The sequence below is a fragment of the Xenopus tropicalis genome, chromosome 9, assembly GCF_000004195.4.
Source record: "Xenopus tropicalis strain Nigerian chromosome 9, UCB_Xtro_10.0, whole genome shotgun sequence".
NCBI lineage: Eukaryota > Metazoa > Chordata > Amphibia > Anura > Pipidae > Xenopus > Xenopus tropicalis.
The window spans coordinates 2,943,951-2,964,971 of record NC_030685.2 but is presented as its reverse complement, the minus strand read 5'-3'; the positions used below and the strand labels follow the sequence as shown (position 1 = coordinate 2,964,971).

The window sequence follows — 21,021 nt, the reverse complement described above, 5'->3', positions numbered from 1 at the left end:
CATATAAAACTTTGCATTTATTCTTTCTCCCCCCCGCCCATATCTTCCGGGTGGGTGTGTATACATAAATACATATAAATAGGTGAGTAAAGAAACAGCGCCGCCAAGTGGCAGGTTGAGCACGGTACAGTAAAGGTTCCTCTATGGAACACTGTATGGAGAGACATTTGCAGCAGAACTGTATCACTGTCAGGGGGTTGGTAGTTTTCCCCTTATATATCAATGTAACCCACTACAGTAGGCTATGTAGCGTTGCAATATGATTAGAGCAACAGCGCCCCAGGTGGCATTTCATGTGAACAGAACATTCTCAAGCAGAATCGGTTATTTAGCCTATTTCTTGTGGGACCAGAGACTCCGGGCTGAGCGCGGTTGCCAGTCAGTTACACAGCAGCTGCACTTTGAAATGACCTGCACTGTAGGGCGCGGTGCTTGTTGCTCGGCTCATAGGGCCCGTATAGTGCGGTCAGTCAGTAATAAACACAGGTACCGGCTCTTTAGATGGAGGAGGTGGGGGCTCTGAAAAGAGCCTTTGGTGCGATGCGCAGGGGCCCCGGGGCCCCATTACTTCTTAGGCGCCGCCTTCTTTGCTTTAGCCGCTTTGGGTTTGGCTGCCTTGGCGGGGCTCTTTGTAGCTTTAGGCTTGGTGGGCTTCTTAGCCGGGCTCTTGGCAGCTTTGGGCTTGGCGGCCTTTTTAGCCGGGCTCTTGGCCACCTTCTTGGGTTTGGCAGCTTTGGACTTCTTGGGGCTTTTGGCGGCCTTTGCCGGTTTCTTCACCTTCTTGGGGCTCTTTGCTGCTGCCGAGACCTTCTTGGGCTTTTTAGGGGACTTGGGCGCCTTCTTTGCCGCCGCCGCTGGTTTCTTGGCTTTGGGCGCCGCTGGCTTCTTCTTGGCCGCCTTCTCCTTACTCTCCAGCGGCTTCTTGTTCAGCTTGAAGGATCCGGAGGCTCCGCTCCCCTTGACTTGGGTGAGAGTCCCCTTAGTGACCAAGGCCTTGAGAGCCAGCTTGAGGCGGCTGTTGTTCCTCTCCACATCGTAGCCTCCGGCAGCCAGAGCCTTCTTGAGAGCGGCCAGGGACACCCCGCTGCGCTCCTTAGAGGCGGACACGGCTTTCACGATCAGTTCGGCCGCGCTGGGCCCGGCGGGTTTCTTGGCTTTAGCGCCTCCCTTCTTGGGCTGCTTCTTCTTGGCAGCGGCGGGTTCTGCCGGGGGAGGGGCGGGAGCGGTTTCAGCTGCAGTTTCTGTCATTCTAACCGATATCAGTCAAACCCACAGAGAGCAATAATTGCGATGTGGTTTCCAGTCCTCTTTATATACATCCCTCCTTTTCCCCGATTGGTTCATTCTCTGGTTAATCTTTCCTTCCTATTGGGTGATTTTCATTTCCCCGCCCATAAACTCTCTTCCATTCTAACCTGTAGTGCGAAAGTCTCTGTGTTTCTATAGACAAAAACATTCGTATTTTCTACCGGCTCTGAGTATAAATGTGCCCCAGTCTGTATGGGATCAGCTGCCCCAGTAAGTGCCCGGGTCTGTGCCACTAATTCCCATTCTATTGGCTGCATATATTGCCCAGAGCAGCTCCTGGGAACTCAGTCCCGCTCCCCGGAAAGGCTCCGCTTCATTTCTCTCCTTCCCATTTGTGGGAATTGTTGGGGATGAATAGAAATCCTTCCCTTCCCGCTGTTCCCCCAGAGAAATAAGGGGGCCCCGGGTATAATATGGGCAGGTGAGTGAGAGAGGGGGAGGCTATAAAGGGAGTGTGGGGGGGTCGGAGTCCCAGGCAAGTAGCACAGTACAGGGAGCCATTGCTGGGGGAGTTTGGCTGCAGCACTCAGGGAGGAGTCGGTCCCACTGACCGGATTGGGTTGGGTTATTGGTTCCATTCTAGAGACTGATCACTTGCTGATCCCCCAACATGGGCACAGGGAGAGGGAACATTAGATGCTGCACTGGATCCAGATCTGTATTATCAGTATATGGGACCAATCCCAGCCCTGCACTGAATCTTATCATAAGGAATATGGGGGGGAGCCAAACTGGGGGGCAGGAAGGGTAGAACCACTGGCTCAGCGCTGGGGTAAATAAAGTGAGAAACCCAGACTGGTACCAAGATGCCCAAAGGGAAATGGTGTCTGTGTTGGGCAGGAGAAGCCCATTCAGCCTCCGACTCACTGACACACAGGGCCCTATAGGGAACATGGGCCCCAGGGGGATACATTGTGCTGCTGTGGGGGGAGCGGAATTACTGACTAGTGAATTTTGTTACCAGACATGACAAGCAGTTTGCCATGGGGGATTTTTTTTCATGAAAATGTATGTTTGCCATTGGCGGGTCATTTTGTGAAACAAAATTAAGTTGTTGCGCATCAAGTAATGCCGCATGTCCAAAAATATTTTTTTTGACGCACATTATTCTGGCAGTTTCAGGAATCTTTTTAACGGGACAGATTCGCTCATCCATAGCCACAACTTATTTATTTGAAATTATAACAAACTGTTTTGCTTACACAATTTCATGTTTACCAGTCGGTCTCTGCCAGTAGGGATGTAGTGAACCTCAAAAAAACTTTGCGAACCCCATACACTTCAAAGGGAAGGCGAACTTTAAAACCTAGAAAAGCCATTTCTGGCCAGAAAACTGATTTTAAAGTTGTTTAAAGGGTGCCACGACCTGGACAGTGACATGCAGGAGGGGGATCAAGGGAAAAAATTTCTCTGAAAAATACGTTGTTGACACAGCGTTGCGTAAAACCGCAAAGGCAGCTGGCAGACCTAGCGGAAATACGCAGTGTTTTTTGCTATTTCGCACTATTAGCACCATGGAAACGGGATTTGCTGAAAAACGCCATGTGCGGCTTGTGCGGCGTTTTTAGGCCGAGAAAAAACGCAGTGGAAAAACGCCACGCGAACCCAAATTGCGAACATATGCGAAAAGTCCGCGAACTTGCAAACACCCGATGTTCGCGCGAATTAGTTCGCCGGCGAACAGTTCGCTACATCTCTATCTGCCAATAACATGCAGGGAAGAGGTTAAATCCTACAAACCAGGCAAATAATTTTTTCTGTTGGCTTCCTGGCAGCACATCCCAGTTACTTCATAGGCAGTGTAAGATATTTTCACAGAATTATAATTCCACAGCATATGAAATGTGTATACCTGCCATTCACACATACTTGTAAGTTAATTTGGGAATTAACCTTTTATAGATACTTGGGGGGTTAGTCTCTCTCTCTTCCCAGGAGGGACAGACAGACCTCTTTTCTTGAGAGATGGGCACACACCCAGGCACACACACACACACACACACACACACACACACACATTTCCTGGACTCCTTGAAACAGCATATACCATGGATTATCCCCACCCCTTCAGTTGATAGGACAGGCCGCCACCTCTACCTTCCAAATTAAAAATGCATATAAACTATCCCTCCCCCCAGTCTTTTTTCCTGTCCTGGTTGGTAGTGCAGGCGTTTTTTTATAACGCTAAAATTCTTCACCTGGGTGTCAGTCCATACACCCTTCCGCCAGTTCTCTCTTTTCTCTCTCTGCTCCGAGGTCCCTTCTTAAAGGAGACATATTGGATAAATGGGGGGCAACACTAATTTTGTAGGCAATTATGAATAATATCCGGTGCTGGTTTCCCTTTGGGCTAAACATTAACCCTATCTGTAACAATGGCCCCTTTATTGGAGCTCCCTATAGATCCTCTCAGGTCCCTGTCTGGGTTTCACATGAGGGGTGGGCGTGTCCTAACGGTCCCTGCCAGAAGCACAGTAGGAGGGGGAGAGCCAATCACAGCCCTGCAGTCACACAAGCACAGACAGGCTTCAGTTCCCTATCAGGTCAGCCTAGCTGCTGATTGGTTCCTATCCTACAGTGCAGGGTACGGAGGGCCGCCGGCTCCCCAGCTCATCCAGAGAATTCAGCCAGCAGGAAGTGGCAGAGATGGGCGGGGCTAGTGGGGTTTGGGGGGAATTTCTCAATAAATCAGTCAGAAACACAACTTTTTAAGCCCAATCCTATATCTAGAGGAGTATAATTCCCTGGTACATTCTTAATTTTTATAGGATAAAAATTGACTGATTTATTGAGAAATTCCACAAAAACCCCACTAGCCCCGCCCATCTGTGCCACTTCCTGCTGGCTGAATTCTCTGGATGAGCTGGGGAGCCGGCGGCCCTCCGTACCCTGCACTGTAGGATAGGAACCAATCAGCAGCTAGGCTGACCTGATAGGGAACTGAAGCCTGTCTGTGCTTGTGTGACTGCAGGGCTATGATTGGCTCTCCCCCTCCTACTGTGCTTCTGGCAGGGACCGTTAGGACACGCCCACCCCTCATATGAAACCCAGACAGGGACCTGAGAGGATCTATAGGGAGCCGCAATAAAGGGGCCATTGTTACAGATAGGGTTAATGTTTAGCCCAAAGGGAAACCAGCACCGGATATTATTCATAATTGCCTACAAAATTAGCGTTGCCCCCCATTTATCCAATATGTCTCCTTTAACATTATATTTATATGCATTAATTGTACAGATTACTCCTGTGAGCTGTCATGTGTACCGTATATACTCGAGTAAAAGCCGATCCGAATATAAGCCGAGGTACCTAATTTTACCTAAGAAAACTGGAAAAACCTATTGACTCGAGTATAAGCCTAGGGTGTCACCAGTAGGGCTGGTGCGAGTGAGCCAGCACACAAAGTGTGCTCAAACTTTGGTTTAGTTGATTATCCCAAAAATTGCCCCCTGTCTATCCTAAGAAATATATATAGGGTATAGAGTGTTTTAGACAGCGGTGGCCTAAGAAAGGTACTAGAAAGGGACTAGACAAGGTGGAGTGGGCAAAGATCAGGAGAGACTGGAAAAGAACAGGACCAACTGGCCTGACAAGTGCGGGACAGGTAGGAGCAAGTTGGAACAGGCATAAAACAGGACAGACAAAAGCAGGACGGAACATTTAGATAATTCCCTACTCAACATTATAGCATTTACATTGCTAATACCAGGAATATATTGAATTCTTATCACTACTTTATAAATATAACTTTATATAAATGCCCATGCCTCAGCTTGTAACATCCATAATGACTTGTATGGCAGGCGACTTAAAGGAGACATATCCTATAAAAATTATGAATGTGCCAGGGAATTATACTCCTCTAGATATAGAAGGATTGTGCTTAAAAAGTTGTGTTTCTGACTGATTTATTGAGAAATTCCACAAAAACCCCCACTAGCCCCGCCCATCTGTTCCACTTCCTGCTGGCTGAATTCTCTGGATGAGCTGGGGAGCCGGCGGCTCTCAGTACCCTGCACTGTAGGATAGGAACCAATCAGCAGCTAGGCTGACCTGATAGGGAACTGAAGCCTGTCTGTGCTTGTGTGACTGCAGGGCTGTGATTGGCTCTCCCCCTCCTACTGTGCTTCTGGCAGGGACCGTTAGGACACGCCCACTCTCCATTTCAAACTCTGACAGAGAAGAGATAGGATCTATAGGGAGCTCCAATAAAGGGGCCATTGTTACAGACAGGATTAATGTTTAGCCCAAAGGGAAACCAGCACCGTATATTATTCATAATTGCCTACAAAATTAGGGTTTTCCCATTTATCCAATATGTCTCCTTTAAAGTTCCCTCAGTCCCGCTCTCTGCCTATGCCAGCTTCCCAGAAATATGCACATAAGATATATAAATAGAGAAACTGATAAGATGCAATGATTGTGGGAACTAAGGGGGCAATGTACCAATCTGCAGATCAATACTGCTCATTTGCAACACAGACCAGGACCAGAAAGGAAAGGATAGGAGGGGAATGAGACGGACTTGTGTCAGTGCACCTGCGCTCTCCCTATGTCAGCTTCCCAGAACCGCCATCCTGCTACCTGTGTGCTCATCTGCTCTGCTTGGCGCCGCAGTCGCGCCAGTGACGTCACGCGCCCCCTTCAGTTACTCATGGCCTGATCTTAGACCTTGTAAGATCAGGTAGCAGGATGGCGGTTCTGGGAAGCTGACATAGGGAGAGCGCAGGTGCACGGACACAAGTCCATCTGGGGGATCGGCACAGTCAGCACAAAATATCATACTCGAGTATAAGCCGAGGGTTACTTTTTGAGCACATTTTAGTGCTCAAAAACTCGGCTTATATTCGAGTATATACGGTATGTGTGACTGGCTGTTTGTACTTTGCATATAATTTGTAACTCCACACAATAAAGATATTTTGTTATTACCTTGGTGAGTTATTAAACCCGGGAAACCTGTTACCTCTGGGCAGAGGAGACGGGCATCACCACCTCACGTGTGAGTACTGCAGTGTCAGACTGGGACCCCAGGGCCCCACCACAAACCTTAGACCCTAGGCCCACTCCCCAAACTATTTTTCCTCACCCAACTCCTAGTCTCTTTTATTTACATATATCAGGTCAGCCTAGCTGCTTAGTCACCAGTAAAATTCCCCATGGCAACTATTACCTCCTTCTTCCGGTACTCTGGACTCTATTGGCTGAATTTGTCACAAAACGAGGGTCAAAAAAGAATTCTTGCGCATAAAAATAGAAATGATGCGGGACAAAAACGTGCAACATTGCCATTTTTCAAGAATTTGGCAGCGAAGAAGACAGATTCGCTCATCACTAATGGCTGCAATTCACTATTATAGCTGAACCATGGCAGCCACACTCCCAATGTACAGTCCAACGCACTGCCCCGCCCCATCGCATTCTGATTGGCAGAGCAACCACTTTTGGGAATTTCGAAAAATCCCTCCAAAATCTTTTGTCCTATTGCATCATCCCAGTGCAGCGGCTTTGCTTTCCTTCCCTGCGCTCCTATAGCCCCTCCCCCGTTACTAATAACTCGCACTGTATATCCAGGGAAGGGCCGGGAAATACTGCAAGGAAACCCCACGTCGTGGCCCGGCAGCTCCCATAACCGGACCTGCTACTGAAGGGTTAATCGGAACCGATTAACCCTTCGGTACGTTTAGTGCCAGAATTTAGAGGGGGGGCACCCCCGTATATTACAGCAGCTGCGCTTCCCGGATTATTGTTCCCTCAGAGCCAGTTACAGACCTTATAGGGAGGGGGTGGGTGGCTCTTAGAAGAGCCTTTGTGTTGCTGGGAGTAGGGCAGGAGATGGGGCAGCAGTTACTTGGCGCTGGTGTACTTGGTGACAGCCTTGGTGCCCTCGGACACGGCGTGCTTGGCCAGCTCCCCAGGCAGCAGCAGGCGGACCGCGGTCTGGATCTCCCGGGAGGTGATGGTGGAGCGCTTGTTGTAATGAGCCAGGCGGGAGGCTTCCCCTGCGATGCGCTCAAACACATCGTTGACAAAGGAGTTCATGATGCTCATGGCCTTGGAGGAGATGCCGGTATCGGGGTGCACCTGCTTCAGCACCTTGTACACGTAAATGGCGTAACTCTCCTTCCTTGTCTTCCTGCGCTTCTTCCCATCTTTCTTCTGGGTCTTGGTCACCGCTTTCTTGGAGCCTTTCTTCGCGGCTGGAGCGGACTTGGCTGGATCAGGCATGATCAACTATCCTTACGCTTTCCGATAACCGATAAATTTGTTTCCTCCGCCTCCCCGGCTGCTGCTTTTATGGCCCTCCCATGCAAATAAGGCAGCCTGATACAATTGATTCTAACTGGTCAGCTTTGTCACATGGTATAAAGCTCTCCCATCTACAGCAATGGATTGGTGTACCTGAAAGCAACTGTGTGACTGGTTGCACTCAATCCCGCCCATTAAATGGGGGGACTATATTTAGAGCAACTGATTGGTGCTTTCAAAACCTATACGGTGATTGGTTGCATTGCAACTTACCCAATTGGAGAAGAGAGGTGTGTCCAGAGCTGCCTATAAAAGCAGAACCCGCCGGTAATTTTATATTCTGCAATATCTTTGTCTTTGAGCGTGAGGTCTTATTCGTGAGAGTATGTCTGGAAGAGGCAAACAAGGCGGGAAGACTCGGGCTAAGGCCAAGACCCGCTCATCCCGGGCTGGGCTGCAGTTCCCAGTTGGCCGAGTTCACAGGCTCTTGAGAAAGGGCAATTATGCTGAGCGGGTGGGAGCCGGAGCTCCGGTCTATCTGGCCGCAGTGCTCGAATACCTGACCGCTGAGATCCTGGAGTTGGCCGGGAACGCTGCCCGGGATAACAAGAAGACCCGTATCATCCCCAGGCACCTGCAGCTCGCTGTGCGCAATGATGAGGAGCTGAACAAACTGCTCGGAGGAGTCACTATCGCTCAGGGCGGGGTTCTGCCCAACATCCAGTCCGTGCTGCTGCCCAAGAAAACCGAGAGCTCCAAGGCGGCCAAGAGCAAGTGAGCTGCCCGGTCACAGCGCCCCCATCAGGAAACACAAAGGCTCTTTTCAGAGCCCCCACACCGGCTAAAGAGGGCTGCATGGCGCACACAGGGGGGGGGAGGGGATTCCTACTGATCATTATAGTTCCTTACAAGCCCGTTAGTACAGACAGAAGGCGGTGGAGGCGTTTTTAAGCATCCCCAGTGGTATTAGACAGGTCAGTCCGTAGTGCGGATATATAAACTGGCTGTGGGCATGTAATAACTCATTAGGGAAAGATGTTGGGAAACCTCTATTTCTTTGCAGAGAGAATCCTGTGAAACCCGGCGCTTCTGTTTCAATGCGCAGCTCTGTCAGGGTTCCGGGGAGTCTCCTGTTCTATTTCTAACTCCCCAGCACTGAGGGTTTTCAAACAGATCTGGGTTTATTATGGATTTGCTGGAGACCGAACTGTAGCGGTCAGTGTGGGGCCGGGACTGTGGGAGATTGTGCTGCTCAGTGAGTACCAAGTACCGGTGCGGAGACCGAAACCCACTGTGTCCCGTGTAGAACAGACAGGGAGCGATGCGATCTTTTACTTTAGATCAAGTTTCTCTGGCCCAGCGAGTTGTACCCCGACATTGTACGTGTGGGCTGATTTTATGGCAGGGGGTACAGGCACTATTAGATGTGGCGGGATAACTCCAAATAATACGAACTGCTCTGCCATTGAGTTTAGCCCTCACGGTACAAAGCGATACATAAAAGAAGCAGTAACAGCTCTGAGACTGACCGAGTGGGGGCTCTGAAAAGAGCCTTTGGGTTTATGAGCGAATCAGCAGTCAGATTCAGCCCCCGAAGCCGTAGAGAGTGCGGCCCTGGCGCTTGAGAGCGTACACCACATCCATGGCGGTAACGGTCTTCCTCTTGGCGTGCTCGGTGTAGGTGACGGCGTCCCGGATGACATTCTCCAGGAAAACCTTGAGGACCCCCCGAGTCTCCTCATAGATGAGGCCAGAGATGCGCTTGACTCCCCCTCTCCGTGCCAGGCGGCGGATGGCGGGCTTGGTGATGCCCTGGATGTTATCCCGCAGCACCTTCCTGTGCCGCTTGGCGCCTCCTTTCCCCAAACCCTTCCCGCCTTTACCGCGTCCGGACATCTTGCTATTGGCTCTGATAGAATCAGTCTGTAACCGAGTCTCTCTGGCCGCTCTTTTATACACAACTGAGAAGGAGGAGCCAACAGAGTTCGGGCGGGGTTTAATGTACCGCCAAAATCCTTCATCTCCGATTGGCTCCAGACACATCGATTTCAGTTTCAAATGACCCGCCAAAACAGCCCGCTCGAAGTAACGAACTGAATCCAAATCCGTTGCTACAGGATACGGGGAGAGGGGATTATTTTTATTTTGCGTTGCTGACGTCGCGGCTGAGTGAGACTTTATGTGCAGCCTGAAATGTCCCTTATCTGTTATTTATTCTTACCCTGTAGGGTCATTATATTTAGGGATCGTTTTGCTGGAAGTAACTGCTTGGGACATGCCTGGCTCTATTCACATTGTCTATAAATCTAATTGAAAAAAAGGTAAAGCCTTTAGTGTCCCCCCCAAACGGCTGCTTTGTAGTAGGGATGTGACCTCAGCAAGTTCCCTGGGATAGGATTTGTGTGAGATCCAAACTGCCACTAGGTGTCGCCCGAGCACCAAGGAACAGTGTAACAATCAGTGCCGGGCGTTAGATTAGTGGAGACTGGTTCCGTGGTTTCTTTTCCAGTTGCCAGTTATACGCGGCCCAGTGGGGCTTCCGATTCAGAGGAGACGGCAGTGGGATTTGGCTGGACAGTTTGTTAGCAAAAAGCCAGAGGTTTTAGGTTTCGATAACATTTTACACATAAAAGAGGGATATTGACTGTGTATAATGCGCGATGCATTTACATACGCCCGGTACCAATATATCACCGCTAATAAATCAAACCGAACCGCTAAACTGTAAATATATATATATTCCTGTGGGGCGGCTGCTAGAGAGAACCATGGTTTATTTTTGCGGCCAAATTAAACCTGGCTGTTATCAAACATAGAGGCGGGATCTATTTAAATCAGCAAATAACACGGGATATTTTAGGCGGGATTCAAGAAACCGAAGTGGATTTGCGGAGGCGGTAGGGGCGTGCTTATAATCACCCAATCACAGGGAGGAGGCGCCAATATAAGCAGAAACCAGCAGCAGTTTGTTTCAGTTTGAGTGTGTTACTCAGAGAGGTTTTGTAGTTACAATGGCCCGTACCAAGCAGACCGCCCGTAAATCCACCGGAGGGAAAGCTCCCCGCAAGCAGTTGGCTACCAAGGCAGCCAGGAAAAGCGCCCCAGCCACCGGCGGCGTCAAGAAGCCTCACAGATACCGGCCCGGCACAGTCGCTCTCCGGGAGATCCGCCGCTACCAGAAATCCACCGAGCTGCTCATCCGCAAGCTGCCTTTCCAGCGCCTGGTCCGGGAGATCGCTCAGGACTTCAAGACCGACCTGCGCTTCCAGAGCTCAGCCGTCATGGCTCTGCAGGAGGCCAGCGAGGCTTATCTGGTCGGTCTCTTTGAGGACACCAACCTGTGCGCCATCCACGCCAAGAGGGTCACCATCATGCCCAAGGACATCCAGCTGGCCCGCAGGATCCGAGGCGAGAGGGCTTAGATCCAACCCGCAGAACCTTCCTCCCCAACAGCACAAAGGCTCTTTTCAGAGCCACCAAATCCCCAATCAAATGAGCTGAATCTTATTTTATTTTCGTGTAAATCCTGTGTATGGGAACTGTGAGGGGGGGCGAATGTACTAAATATATTTCACAGAATTTTATATTTTCTCCTCTACATTCCCCATACTTTCCTGGTGGGTGTGTATACATACATTCAAATAAATAGGTGAGGAAAAAATGTAAAGAAACAGCGCCGCCAAGTGGCAGGGTGAGCACGGTACAGTAAAGGTTCCTCTATAGAACACTATATGGAGAGACCTTTGCAGCAGATCCTGCAGAACTGTCTCACTGTCAGGGGGTTGGTAGTTTTCCCTTTAACAGATTCTGGGAATGTTCCATTCCATTGATCTATACTCAGGCCATTTCCTGTAGAATCAGAGACTCCAGGCTGAGCGCGGTTGCCAGTCAGTTACACAGCAGCTCCGCTTGGAAATGACCTGCACTGTAGGGCGCGGCGCTTGCTGCTCGGCTCATAGGGCCCGTATAGTGCGGTCAGTCAGTAATAAACACAGGTACCGGCTCTTTAAGGAGACATATCCTATAAAAATGATGAATGTACCAGGGAATTATACTCCTCTAGATATAGAAGGATTGTGCTTAAAAAGTTGTGTTTCTGACTGATTTATTGAGAAATTCCACAAAACCCCCACTAGCCCCGCCCATCTGTGCCACTTCCTGCTGGCTGAATTCTCTGGATGAGCTGGGGAGCCGGCGGCCCTCCGTACCCTGCACTGTAGGATAGGAACCAATCAGCAGCTAGGCTGACCTGATAGGGAACTGAAGCCTCTCTGTGCATGTGTGAGTGCAGGGCTGTGATTGGCTCTCCCCCTCCTACTGTGCTTCTGGCAGGGATCGTTAGGACACGCCCACTCTCCATTTCACACTGGAGGGAGAAGTGAGAGGATCTATAGGGAGCTCCAATAAAGGGGCCATTTTTACAGAGAGAATTTATTTTTAGCACAAAGTGAAACCAGCACCGGATATTATTCATAATTGCCTACAAAATTAGCGTTGCTCCCCATTTATCCAATATGTCTCCTTTTAGATGAAGGAGGTGGGGGCTCTGAAAAGAGCCTTTGGTGCGATGCGCAGGGGCCCCGGGGCCACATTACTTCTTAGGCGCCGCCTTCTTTGCTTTAGCCGCTTTGGGTTTGGCTGCCTTGGCCTTTGCGGGGCTCTTTGTAGCATTAGGCTTGGTGGGCTTCTTAGCCGGGCTCTTGGCAGCTTTGGGCTTGGCGGCCTTTTTAGCCAGGCTCTTGGCCACCTTCTTGGGTTTGGCAGCTTTGGGCTTCTTGGGGCTTTTGGCGGCCTTTGCCGGTTTCTTCACCTTCTTGGGGCTCTTTGCTGCTGCCGAGACCTTCTTGGGCTTTTTAGGAGACTTGGGCGCCTTCTTTGCCGCCGCCGCTGGTTTCTTGGCTTTGGGCGCCGCTGGCTTCTTCTTGGCCGCCTTCTCCTTACTCTCCAGCGGCCTCTTGTTCAGCTTGAAGGATCCGGAGGCTCCGCTCCCCTTGACTTGGGTGAGAGTCCCCTTAGTGACCAAGGCCTTGAGAGCCAGCTTGAGGCGGCTGTTGTTCCTCTCCACATCGTAGCCTCCGGCAGCCAGAGCCTTCTTGAGAGCGGCCAGGGACACCCCGCTGCGCTCCTTAGAGGCGGACACGGCTTAAACGATCAGTTCGGCCGCGCTGGGCCCGGCGGGTTTCTTGGCTTTAGCGCCTCCCTTCTTGGGCTGCTTCTTCTTGGCAGCGGCGGGTTCTGCCGGGGGAGCGGTCTCAGCTACGGATGTTTCTGCCATTCTAACCGATAATCAGTCAACTACACACAGAATAATATAAATGTTACACTTTCCCATCCTCTTTATATACATATCTCCTTTGCTATGATTGGTTCATTCTTTTGCTGAAACATTGTTCCTATTGGCTGATCTCTATTTCCCCGCCCACTCCCTCTCTCCCTCTCTCCCCTGTAGCCCGGTGTCCGTGTGTTTCCAGAGACGGAATATTGTGCTGTTTCTCTCGGCTCTGAGTATAAATGTGCCCAGTCTGTATGGGATCAGCTGCCCCAGTAAGTGCCCGGGTCTGTGCCACTAATTCCCATTCTATTGGCTGCATATATTGCCCAGAGCAGCTCCTGGGAACTCAGTCCCGCTCCCCGGAAAGGCTCCGCTTCATTTCTCTCCTTCCCATTTGTGGGAATTGTTGGGGATGAATAGAAATCCTTCCCCTCCCGCTGTTCCCCCAGAGAAATAAGGGGGCCCTGGGTATAATATGGGCAGGTGAGTGAGAGAGGGGGAGGCTATAAAGGGAGTGTGGGGGGGTCGGAGTCCCAGGCAAGTAGCACAGTACAGGGAGCCATTGCTGGGGGAGTTTGGCTGCAGCAGTCAGGGAGGGGTCGGTCCCACTGACCGGATTGGGTTGGGTTATTGGTTCCATTCTAGTGACTGATCACTTGCTGATCCCCCAACATGGGCACAGGGAGAGGGAACATTAGATGCTAAAATATTATAACCCATAATGCGGGCGTTTCACTGGGAGGAATGGGGCTACCTGCGGGCGTTTCACTGGGAGGAATGGGGCTACATGCGGGCGTTTCACTGGGGGGAATGGGGCTACCTGCGGGCGTTTCACTGGGAGGAATGGGGCTACCTGCGGGCGTTTCACTGGGAGGAATGGGGCTACCTGCGGGCGTTTCACTGGGGGGAATGGAGCTACCTGCGGGCGTTTCACTGGGAGGAATGGGGCTACCTGCAGGGGTTTCACTGGGAGGAATGGGGCTACCTGCGGGCGTTTCACTGGGAGGAATGGGGCTACCTGCGGGGGTTTCACTGGGAGGAATGGGGCTACCTGCGGGCGTTTCACTGGGAGGAATGGGGCTACCTGCGGGGGTTTCACTGGGAGGAATGGGGCTACCTGCGGGCGTTTCACTGGGAGGAATGGGGCTACCTGCGGGCGTTTCACTGGGGGGAATGGGGCTACCTGCGGGCGTTTCACTGGGAGGAATGGGGCTACCTGCGGGCGTTTCACTGGGAGGAATGGGGCTACCTGCGGGCGTTTCACTGGGAGGAATGGGGCTACCTGCGGGCGTTTCACTGGGAGGAATGGGGCTACCTGCGGGCGTTTCACTGGGGGGAATGGGGCTACCTGCGGGCGTTTCACTGGGAGGAATGGGGCTACCTGCGGGTGTTTCACTGGAGGAATGGGGCTACCTGCGGGCTTTCACTGGGAGGAATGGGGCTACCTGTGGGCGTTTCACTGGGAGGAATGGGGCTACCTGCGGGCGTTTCACTGGGAGGAATGGGGCTACCTGCGGGCGTTTCACTGGGAGGAATGGGGCTACCTGCGGGCGTTTCACTGGGAGGAATGGGGCTACATGCGGGCGTTTCACTGGGGGGAATGGGGCTACCTGCGGGCGTTTCACTGGGAGGAATGGGGCTACCTGCGGGGGTTTCACTGGGAGGAATGGGGCTACCTGCGGGCGTTTCACTGGGAGGAATGGGGCTACCTGCGGGGGTTTCACTGGGAGGAATGGGGCTACCTGCGGGCGTTTCACTGGGAGGAATGGGCTACCTGCGGGGGTTTCACTGGGAGGAATGGGGCTACCTGCGGGCGTTTCACTGGAGGAATGGGGCTACCTGCGGGGGTTTCACTGGGAGGAATGGGGCTACCTGCGGGGGTTTCACTGGGAGGAATGGGGCTACCTGCGGGCGTTTCACTGGGAGGAATGGGGCTACCTGCGGGCGTTTCACTGGGAGGAATGGGGCTACCTGCGGGCGTTTCACTGGGAGGAATGGGGCTACCTGCGGGCGTTTCACTGGGAGGAATGGGGCTACCTGCGGGCGTTTCACTGGGGGGAATGGGGCTACCTGCGGGCGTTTCACTGGGAGGAATGGGGCTACCTGCGGGGGTTTCACTGGGAGGAATGGGGCTACCTGCGGGCGTTTCACTGGGAGGAATGGGGCTACCTGCGGGCGTTTCACTGGGAGGAATGGGGCTACCTGCGGGCGTTTCACTGGGAGGAATGGGGCTACCTGCGGGGGTTTCACTGGGAGGAATGGGGCTACCTGCGGGCGTTTCACTGGGAGGAATGGGGCTACCTGCGGGGGTTTCACTGGGAGGAATGGGGCTACCTGCGGGCGTTTCACTGGGAGGAATGGGGGCTACCTGCGGGCGTTTCACTGGGAGGAATGGGGCTACCTGCGGGCGTTTCACTGGGAGGAATGGGGCTACCTGCGGGCGTTTCACTGGGAGGAATGGGGCTACCTGCGGGCGTTTCACTGGGAGGAATGGGGCTACCTGCGGGCGTTTCACTGGGGGGAATGGGGCTACCTGCGGGCGTTTCACTGGGAGGAATGGGGCTACCTGCGGGTGTTTCACTGGGAGGAATGGGGCTACCTGCGGGCGTTTCACTGGGAGGAATGGGGCTACCTGCGGGCGTTTCACTGGGGGGAATGGGGCTACCTGCGGGCGTTTCACTGGGGGGAATGGGGCTACCTGCGGGCGTTTCACTGGGGGGAATGGGGCTACCTGCGGGCGTTTCACTGAGAATGGGGCTACCTGCGGGTGTTTCACTGGGAGGAATGGGGCTACCTGTGCCACTTTGGCCTTGGCCCAAGAACACTAACTTGGATTAAACTACTCTACCGAAACCCCACAGTCGGAATTAGGGCCAGTGGACTGACTTCTCCCCCATTCCCCCTGACGAGGCACGAGACAGGGATGCCCTCTATTCCTGATTTTATTTGCTTTGGCCATTGAACCACTTGCCACATGCATCAGACATTCCCCTCAGATTTGAGGCCTAACATTCGGTACAATTCAGGAAACGATTTCTCTTCCTTTTTAAACAGATCAATCAAATCCTAATACCCTTCATATGAAGCAACAAACCACCCAGAGCCGCTTGGACAAAGCTTGTTGCCCCACTTGCTGCAGGGGGCGTAGCTCATCCCCACTTAAGAATTTATTATTGAGCATCACAAATACACTATCTACACTGGTGCTTTGCTCCTTACCCATACAACTCAATGGGGCCTATTCATAAAAGTACGAGTTTGAATCCTGAATTTTACCTAATTTGGGATTCAAACTCCTACTTTGATGAATAGGCCCCATAGAGTTTAGATTTGATCATTTCTGATGATCGCAAATATCAGGAAAATGCTTACGAAAAAATCGTATTAGTCACATTAATATTGTATTGGCGATCCAAAAGTCACACAATTTTTGTATCCGGGAAAACCTTTCCGACTTTGATCCTTCAGTGCAGATTTTGGAAGCCTCCCATAGGGCTCAATGGCACTCTGCAGCTCCAACCCGGCCCAAGGAAAGTCTCCCATAGGGCTCAATGGCACTCTGCAGCTCCAACCCGGCCCAAGGAAAGTCTCCCATAGGGCTCAATGGCACTCTGCAGCTCCAACCCGGCCCAAGGAAAGTCTCCCATAGGGCTCAATGGCACTCTGCAGCTCCAACCTGGCCCAAGGAACGTCTCCCATAGGGCTCAATGGCACTCTGTAGCTCCAACCCGGCCCAAGGAAAGTCTCCCATAGGGCTCAATGGCACTCTGCAGCTCCAACCCGGCCCAAGGAAAGTCTCCCATAGGGCTCAATGGCACTCTGCAGCTCCAACCCGGCCCAAGGAAAGTCTCCCATAGGGCTCAATGGCACTCTGTAGCTCCAACCCGGCCCAAGGAAAGTCTCCCATAGGGCTCAATGGCACTCTGCAGCTCCAACCCGGCCCAAGGAACGTCTCCCATAGGGCTCAATGGCACTCTGTAGCTCCAACCCGGCCCAAGGAAAGTCTCCCATAGGGCTCAATGGCACTCTGCAGCTCCAACCCGGCCCAAGGAAAGTCTCCCATAGGGCTCAATGGCACTCTGCAGCTCCAACCCGGCCCAAGGAAAGTCTCCCATAGGGCTCAATGGCACTCTGCAGCTCCAACCCGGCCCAAGGAAAGTCTCCCATAGGGCTCAATGGCACTCTGCAGCTCCAACCCGGCCCAAGGAAAGTCTCCCATAGGGCTCAATGGCACTCTGCAGCTCCAACCCGGCCCAAGGAAAGCCTCCCATAGGGCTCAATGGCACTCTGCAGCTCCAACCCGGCCCAAGGAAAGTCTCCCATAGGGCTCAATGGCACTCTGCAGCTCCAACCCAGCCCAAGGAAAGTCTCCCATAGGGCTCAATGGCACTCTGCAGCTCCAACCCGGCCCAAGGAAAGCCTCCCATAGGGCTCAATGGCACTCTGCAGCTCCAACCCGGCCCAAGGAAAGTCTCCCATAGGGCTCAATGGCACTCTGCAGCTCCAACCTGGCCCAAGGAAAGTCTCCCATAGGGCTCAATGGCACTCTGCAGCTCCAACCTGGCCCAAGGAAAGTCTCCCATAGGGCTCAATGGCACTCTGCAGCTCCAACCCGGCCCAAGGAAAGTCTTCCATAGGGCTCAATGGCACTCTGCAGCTCCAACCTGGCCCAAGGAAAGTCACGGTAACGAAGCTTGAATGAATCCGAAACTTTCCTACTCGGCCCGACAATACGATTTTGTCGCACAAATTTTGTGGCAAAGTACGAAAAAGTCGCGCAAATATACGAAAGAGTCGCAAAAAATACTCACAGTCCGAACAAATAAGATTTTTTTGTATTTTGTACCTGTCATACTTTAATAAATAGGCACCTAAGGGTGAAGACACACAGAGCTACCAGTAGCAGCTAAAGCTGGCCATACACGCACCGGTAATATCGCATGAAACCTCATTTCGTACGATATTCGGTGCGTGTATGGCAAGTCGGCGAGTCGACCGATATTGCAGGAAACTGCTGATATCGGTCGACTCGCCGATCGGGCCAGTTAAAAGATTTTGATCGGGAGCCATAGAAGGCGTCTGACCAAAATCTGCCTTCAGCGCTGAATCGGCAGAAGGAGGTAGAAATCTTATTGTTTCTACCTCTTTATCTGCCTGTTTCAGCCCTGAACGATAACTGTTTCTATAGCAGAGGCATCTCTAAGGGGCACAATTACTAACCCATGAACGGGCCGAATGCGTCCGATTGCGTTTTTTTCGTAATGATCGGTATTTTGCTGTTTTTTTTTTGGAAAATTGTCGCGACTTTTTCGTTACCAATACGATTTGCGCGAAAAAACGCGAGTTTTTCGTAGCCATTCCGAAAGTTGCGCAAAATCGTGATTTTGTTCGTAGCGTTAAAACTTGCGTGAAACGTCGCGCCTTTTAAGTTAATGCTACGAAAAAAGGCGCGACTTTTCGCGCAAGTTTTAACTCTACGAAAAAATCGCCAGATTTTGCGCAACTTTCGGAATGGCTACGAAAAACTCGCGTTTTTTCGCGCAAATCGTATTGGCAACGAAAAAGTCGCGATAATTTCCGAAAAGTCGTAAAGTCGCCGAAAAAATCGCAAAATGTTCGTTTTCCAATCGGAATTTTTCCAATTCGAATTCGTGTCTTAGTAAATCAGCCCCTAAGTATAGATTTTATTTTCTGGCCCAGAAATCATATTAAATACCTAAGGGACCTCCCTGAACCACTCTGCCCTTCCAACCTATCTGCAAATCCAAGATAAGACCCAGAAACCACAACTCCTTTTAAAAAAACCAGTCGGCCAGGTTTGATTCTTAACAATGAAATTTGCCTATTGTCATATCATTTGCAGGACCAAGCAGGTAGGTTTCCTAGCTTTTGCTCATAATGGTCGTTTTCATTGACGGACAAATCATACTTTTAAATGATCGTTTCAAGTGTGGCCCTATGATAACCAAAAGATCTCTCCCACTAAATTAACATCTACCAAAATCTGATGGTAACGGAACCAAAACCATTTCGGGCAGCAGAAAAGCGGTGGTCTTCTAATATCCCTGAATTTACCTCCCTTTACCTACCTTTAATCTACAGCAGGGCTGTCCAACTGGCGGTCCGCGGGCCGCATGCGGCCCGCGACCCCCCTCTGTGTGGCCCCCCACCTGTCTGGCTGCTTTGATGGCTTACCTTTGTGTATTACCTTTAAATGGTATCAGTACTGAGATTAACTGCCCCCGTGCATTGCTCACACCTCAGATTCAGGCTGTAATCCCCCTGTATTGTTTAATCATGTAATCCCCTGTGGTGTTCACACCTTTTAATGCCTTCATTGTTTTCCCCCTGCAGTGTTCACACCTCAGGCTCAGGCTGTAATCACCCACATTGTTCCCCTGTTCACACCTCAGACATTCCCTCTGACACATCCAGCATTGTGTCACTGTATGCTGCCTGTGTGTGCAATAGGGCAGGCATAGTATGGCACACATAGGCAGGGGTGGGCAGGAAATGTATGGCACACATAGGCAGGGGTGGGCAGGAATAGTATGGCACACATAGGCAGGGGGGGCAGGCATAGTATGGCACATATAGGCAGGGGAGGGCAAGCATAGTATGGCACACATAGGCAGGGGAGGGCAAGCATAGTATGGCACATATAGGCAGGGGAGGGCAAGCATAGTATGGCACATATAGGCAGGGGAGGGCAAGCATAGTATGGCACACATAGGCAGGGGAGGGCAGGAATAATATGGCACACATAGGCAGGGGTGGGCAGGAATAGTATGGCACACATAGGCGGGGGGGCAGGCATAGTATGGCACATATAGGCAGGGGAGGGCAAGCATAGTATGGCACACATAGGAAGGGGAGGGCAAGCATAGTATGGCACACATAGGCAGGGGAGGGCAAGCATAGTATGGCACACATAGGCAGGGGAGGGCAAGCATAGTATGGCACACATAGGCAGGGGAGGGCAAGCATAGTATGGCACACATAGGCAGGGGAGGGCAAGCATAGTATGGCACACATAGGCAGGGGAGGGCAAGCATAGTATGGCACACATAGAAAGGGGAGGGCAGGCAGTACTCTGCCTGCTCTATGCCTCCCCTATGCTGCCTGTGTGTGCCATACTCTGCCTTCCCTATGCTGCCTGTGTGTGCCATACTCTGCCTTTTCTATGCTGCCTGTGTGTGCCATACTCTCCCTGCCCTATGCTGCCTGTGGAAGGTGAACCTGGCAGGGGTTTGTTCCTGGAGTTTGGCATTTGGAAATAGTCATTATATGGTCCCCAAGGGGTATAATTATATGCTGGGGGGTTGCTGTGCTATCCACAGAAGAGGAGGAGGCATATCAATTTAAGTGTATGACATAATATAATACTTTCATATATAAATGATGGGTGATATCCCTTCAGTGAGCACCAACCATTGGGTTTTTGCTGTGTTGCCACCATTAATGTGGGGATGGTCTTAAAAGCTCTTGTGATAGCATGGGTGTAGTTTGAAGTGGGTGTGGTTTAAAAAAGGGGAGTGGTCAAAACTGGCTTCCATTATCGGCCCTCCACCATGTAGGCAAGAAAAATTCCGGCCCTCTGTACCACAGAAGTTGGACAGCACTGATCTACAGTGTTCTTATCTCGATAAAAGACAGATTTATTCAATGTGAAACATTTCAGCACCTGTACATAATACCCATTAGGTTATATCTAGTGATGAGCGAATCTGTACCGGCCAAAAATTTGTGAAATGCAATTTTTTTTGCTTTTTTATGCAACCGCGCCCTTTTTTTAACGCGCAACAAAACACAATTCTGCACAACAAATTTTTTTGATGCAAATTTTCACAGAAATTTGGCGAAATGCGGAAATTCGCTGCGAATCCATGCCTGGTGAAAAAATTCGCTCATCACTAGTTATATCAGATGCACGAGTACCTACTCCTGCCCCAGGTGTGGAACGGCCTAGGTCGGTATTTTTTCCCAGAAAAAGCAGCAAACCTATGTCAGTTCATTCAGCCATACAGAAGGCAGGAGGTGGATGAGAGCACAAGGAGGGGGGAAGGAAGAACAAGATGGCTTCTTCCTAATCTGCAGGATGATCAGTGACTGCCTAGGTGACCATGTGGTTATTTGTCACACAGCAGATAATACTAATAATATGTTATATTTATGATATGCCACGTCTTTAT

General features: G+C 51.2%; 4 protein-coding genes and 1 pseudogene across 4 annotated transcripts; 2 read left to right on the top strand and 3 right to left on the bottom strand.

The window, feature by feature from the left end:
• Positions 1-513: 513 nt before the first annotated feature.
• On the bottom strand, positions 514-1,278 carry h1-6 (H1.6 linker histone, cluster member). Its single transcript, XM_004913805.4, has one exon. It carries the CDS (start codon positions 1,246-1,248, stop codon positions 565-567), a length of 684 nt encoding a protein of 227 aa, XP_004913862.2. The 5' UTR covers positions 1,249-1,278; the 3' UTR covers positions 514-564.
• A 5,811-nt stretch (positions 1,279-7,089) lies between these two features.
• On the bottom strand, positions 7,090-7,595 carry LOC116407589 (histone H2B 1.1-like). The gene has a single exon (XM_031893110.1). It carries the CDS (start codon positions 7,534-7,536, stop codon positions 7,156-7,158), a length of 381 nt encoding a protein of 126 aa, XP_031748970.1. The 5' UTR covers positions 7,537-7,595; the 3' UTR covers positions 7,090-7,155.
• Positions 7,596-7,919: 324 nt separating this feature from the next.
• On the top strand, positions 7,920-8,392 carry LOC101730371 (histone H2A type 1). Its single transcript, XM_004914288.4, has one exon. It carries the CDS (start codon positions 7,943-7,945, stop codon positions 8,333-8,335), a length of 393 nt encoding a protein of 130 aa, XP_004914345.2. The 5' UTR covers positions 7,920-7,942; the 3' UTR covers positions 8,336-8,392.
• Positions 8,393-10,199: 1,807 nt separating this feature from the next.
• On the top strand, positions 10,200-11,038 carry LOC100494884 (histone H3). Its single transcript, XM_031893100.1, has one exon. It carries the CDS (start codon positions 10,569-10,571, stop codon positions 10,977-10,979), a length of 411 nt encoding a protein of 136 aa, XP_031748960.1. The 5' UTR covers positions 10,200-10,568; the 3' UTR covers positions 10,980-11,038.
• Positions 11,039-12,097: 1,059 nt separating this feature from the next.
• On the bottom strand, positions 12,098-12,869 carry LOC100494727 (annotated as a pseudogene).
• Positions 12,870-21,021: the final 8,152 nt, after the last annotated feature.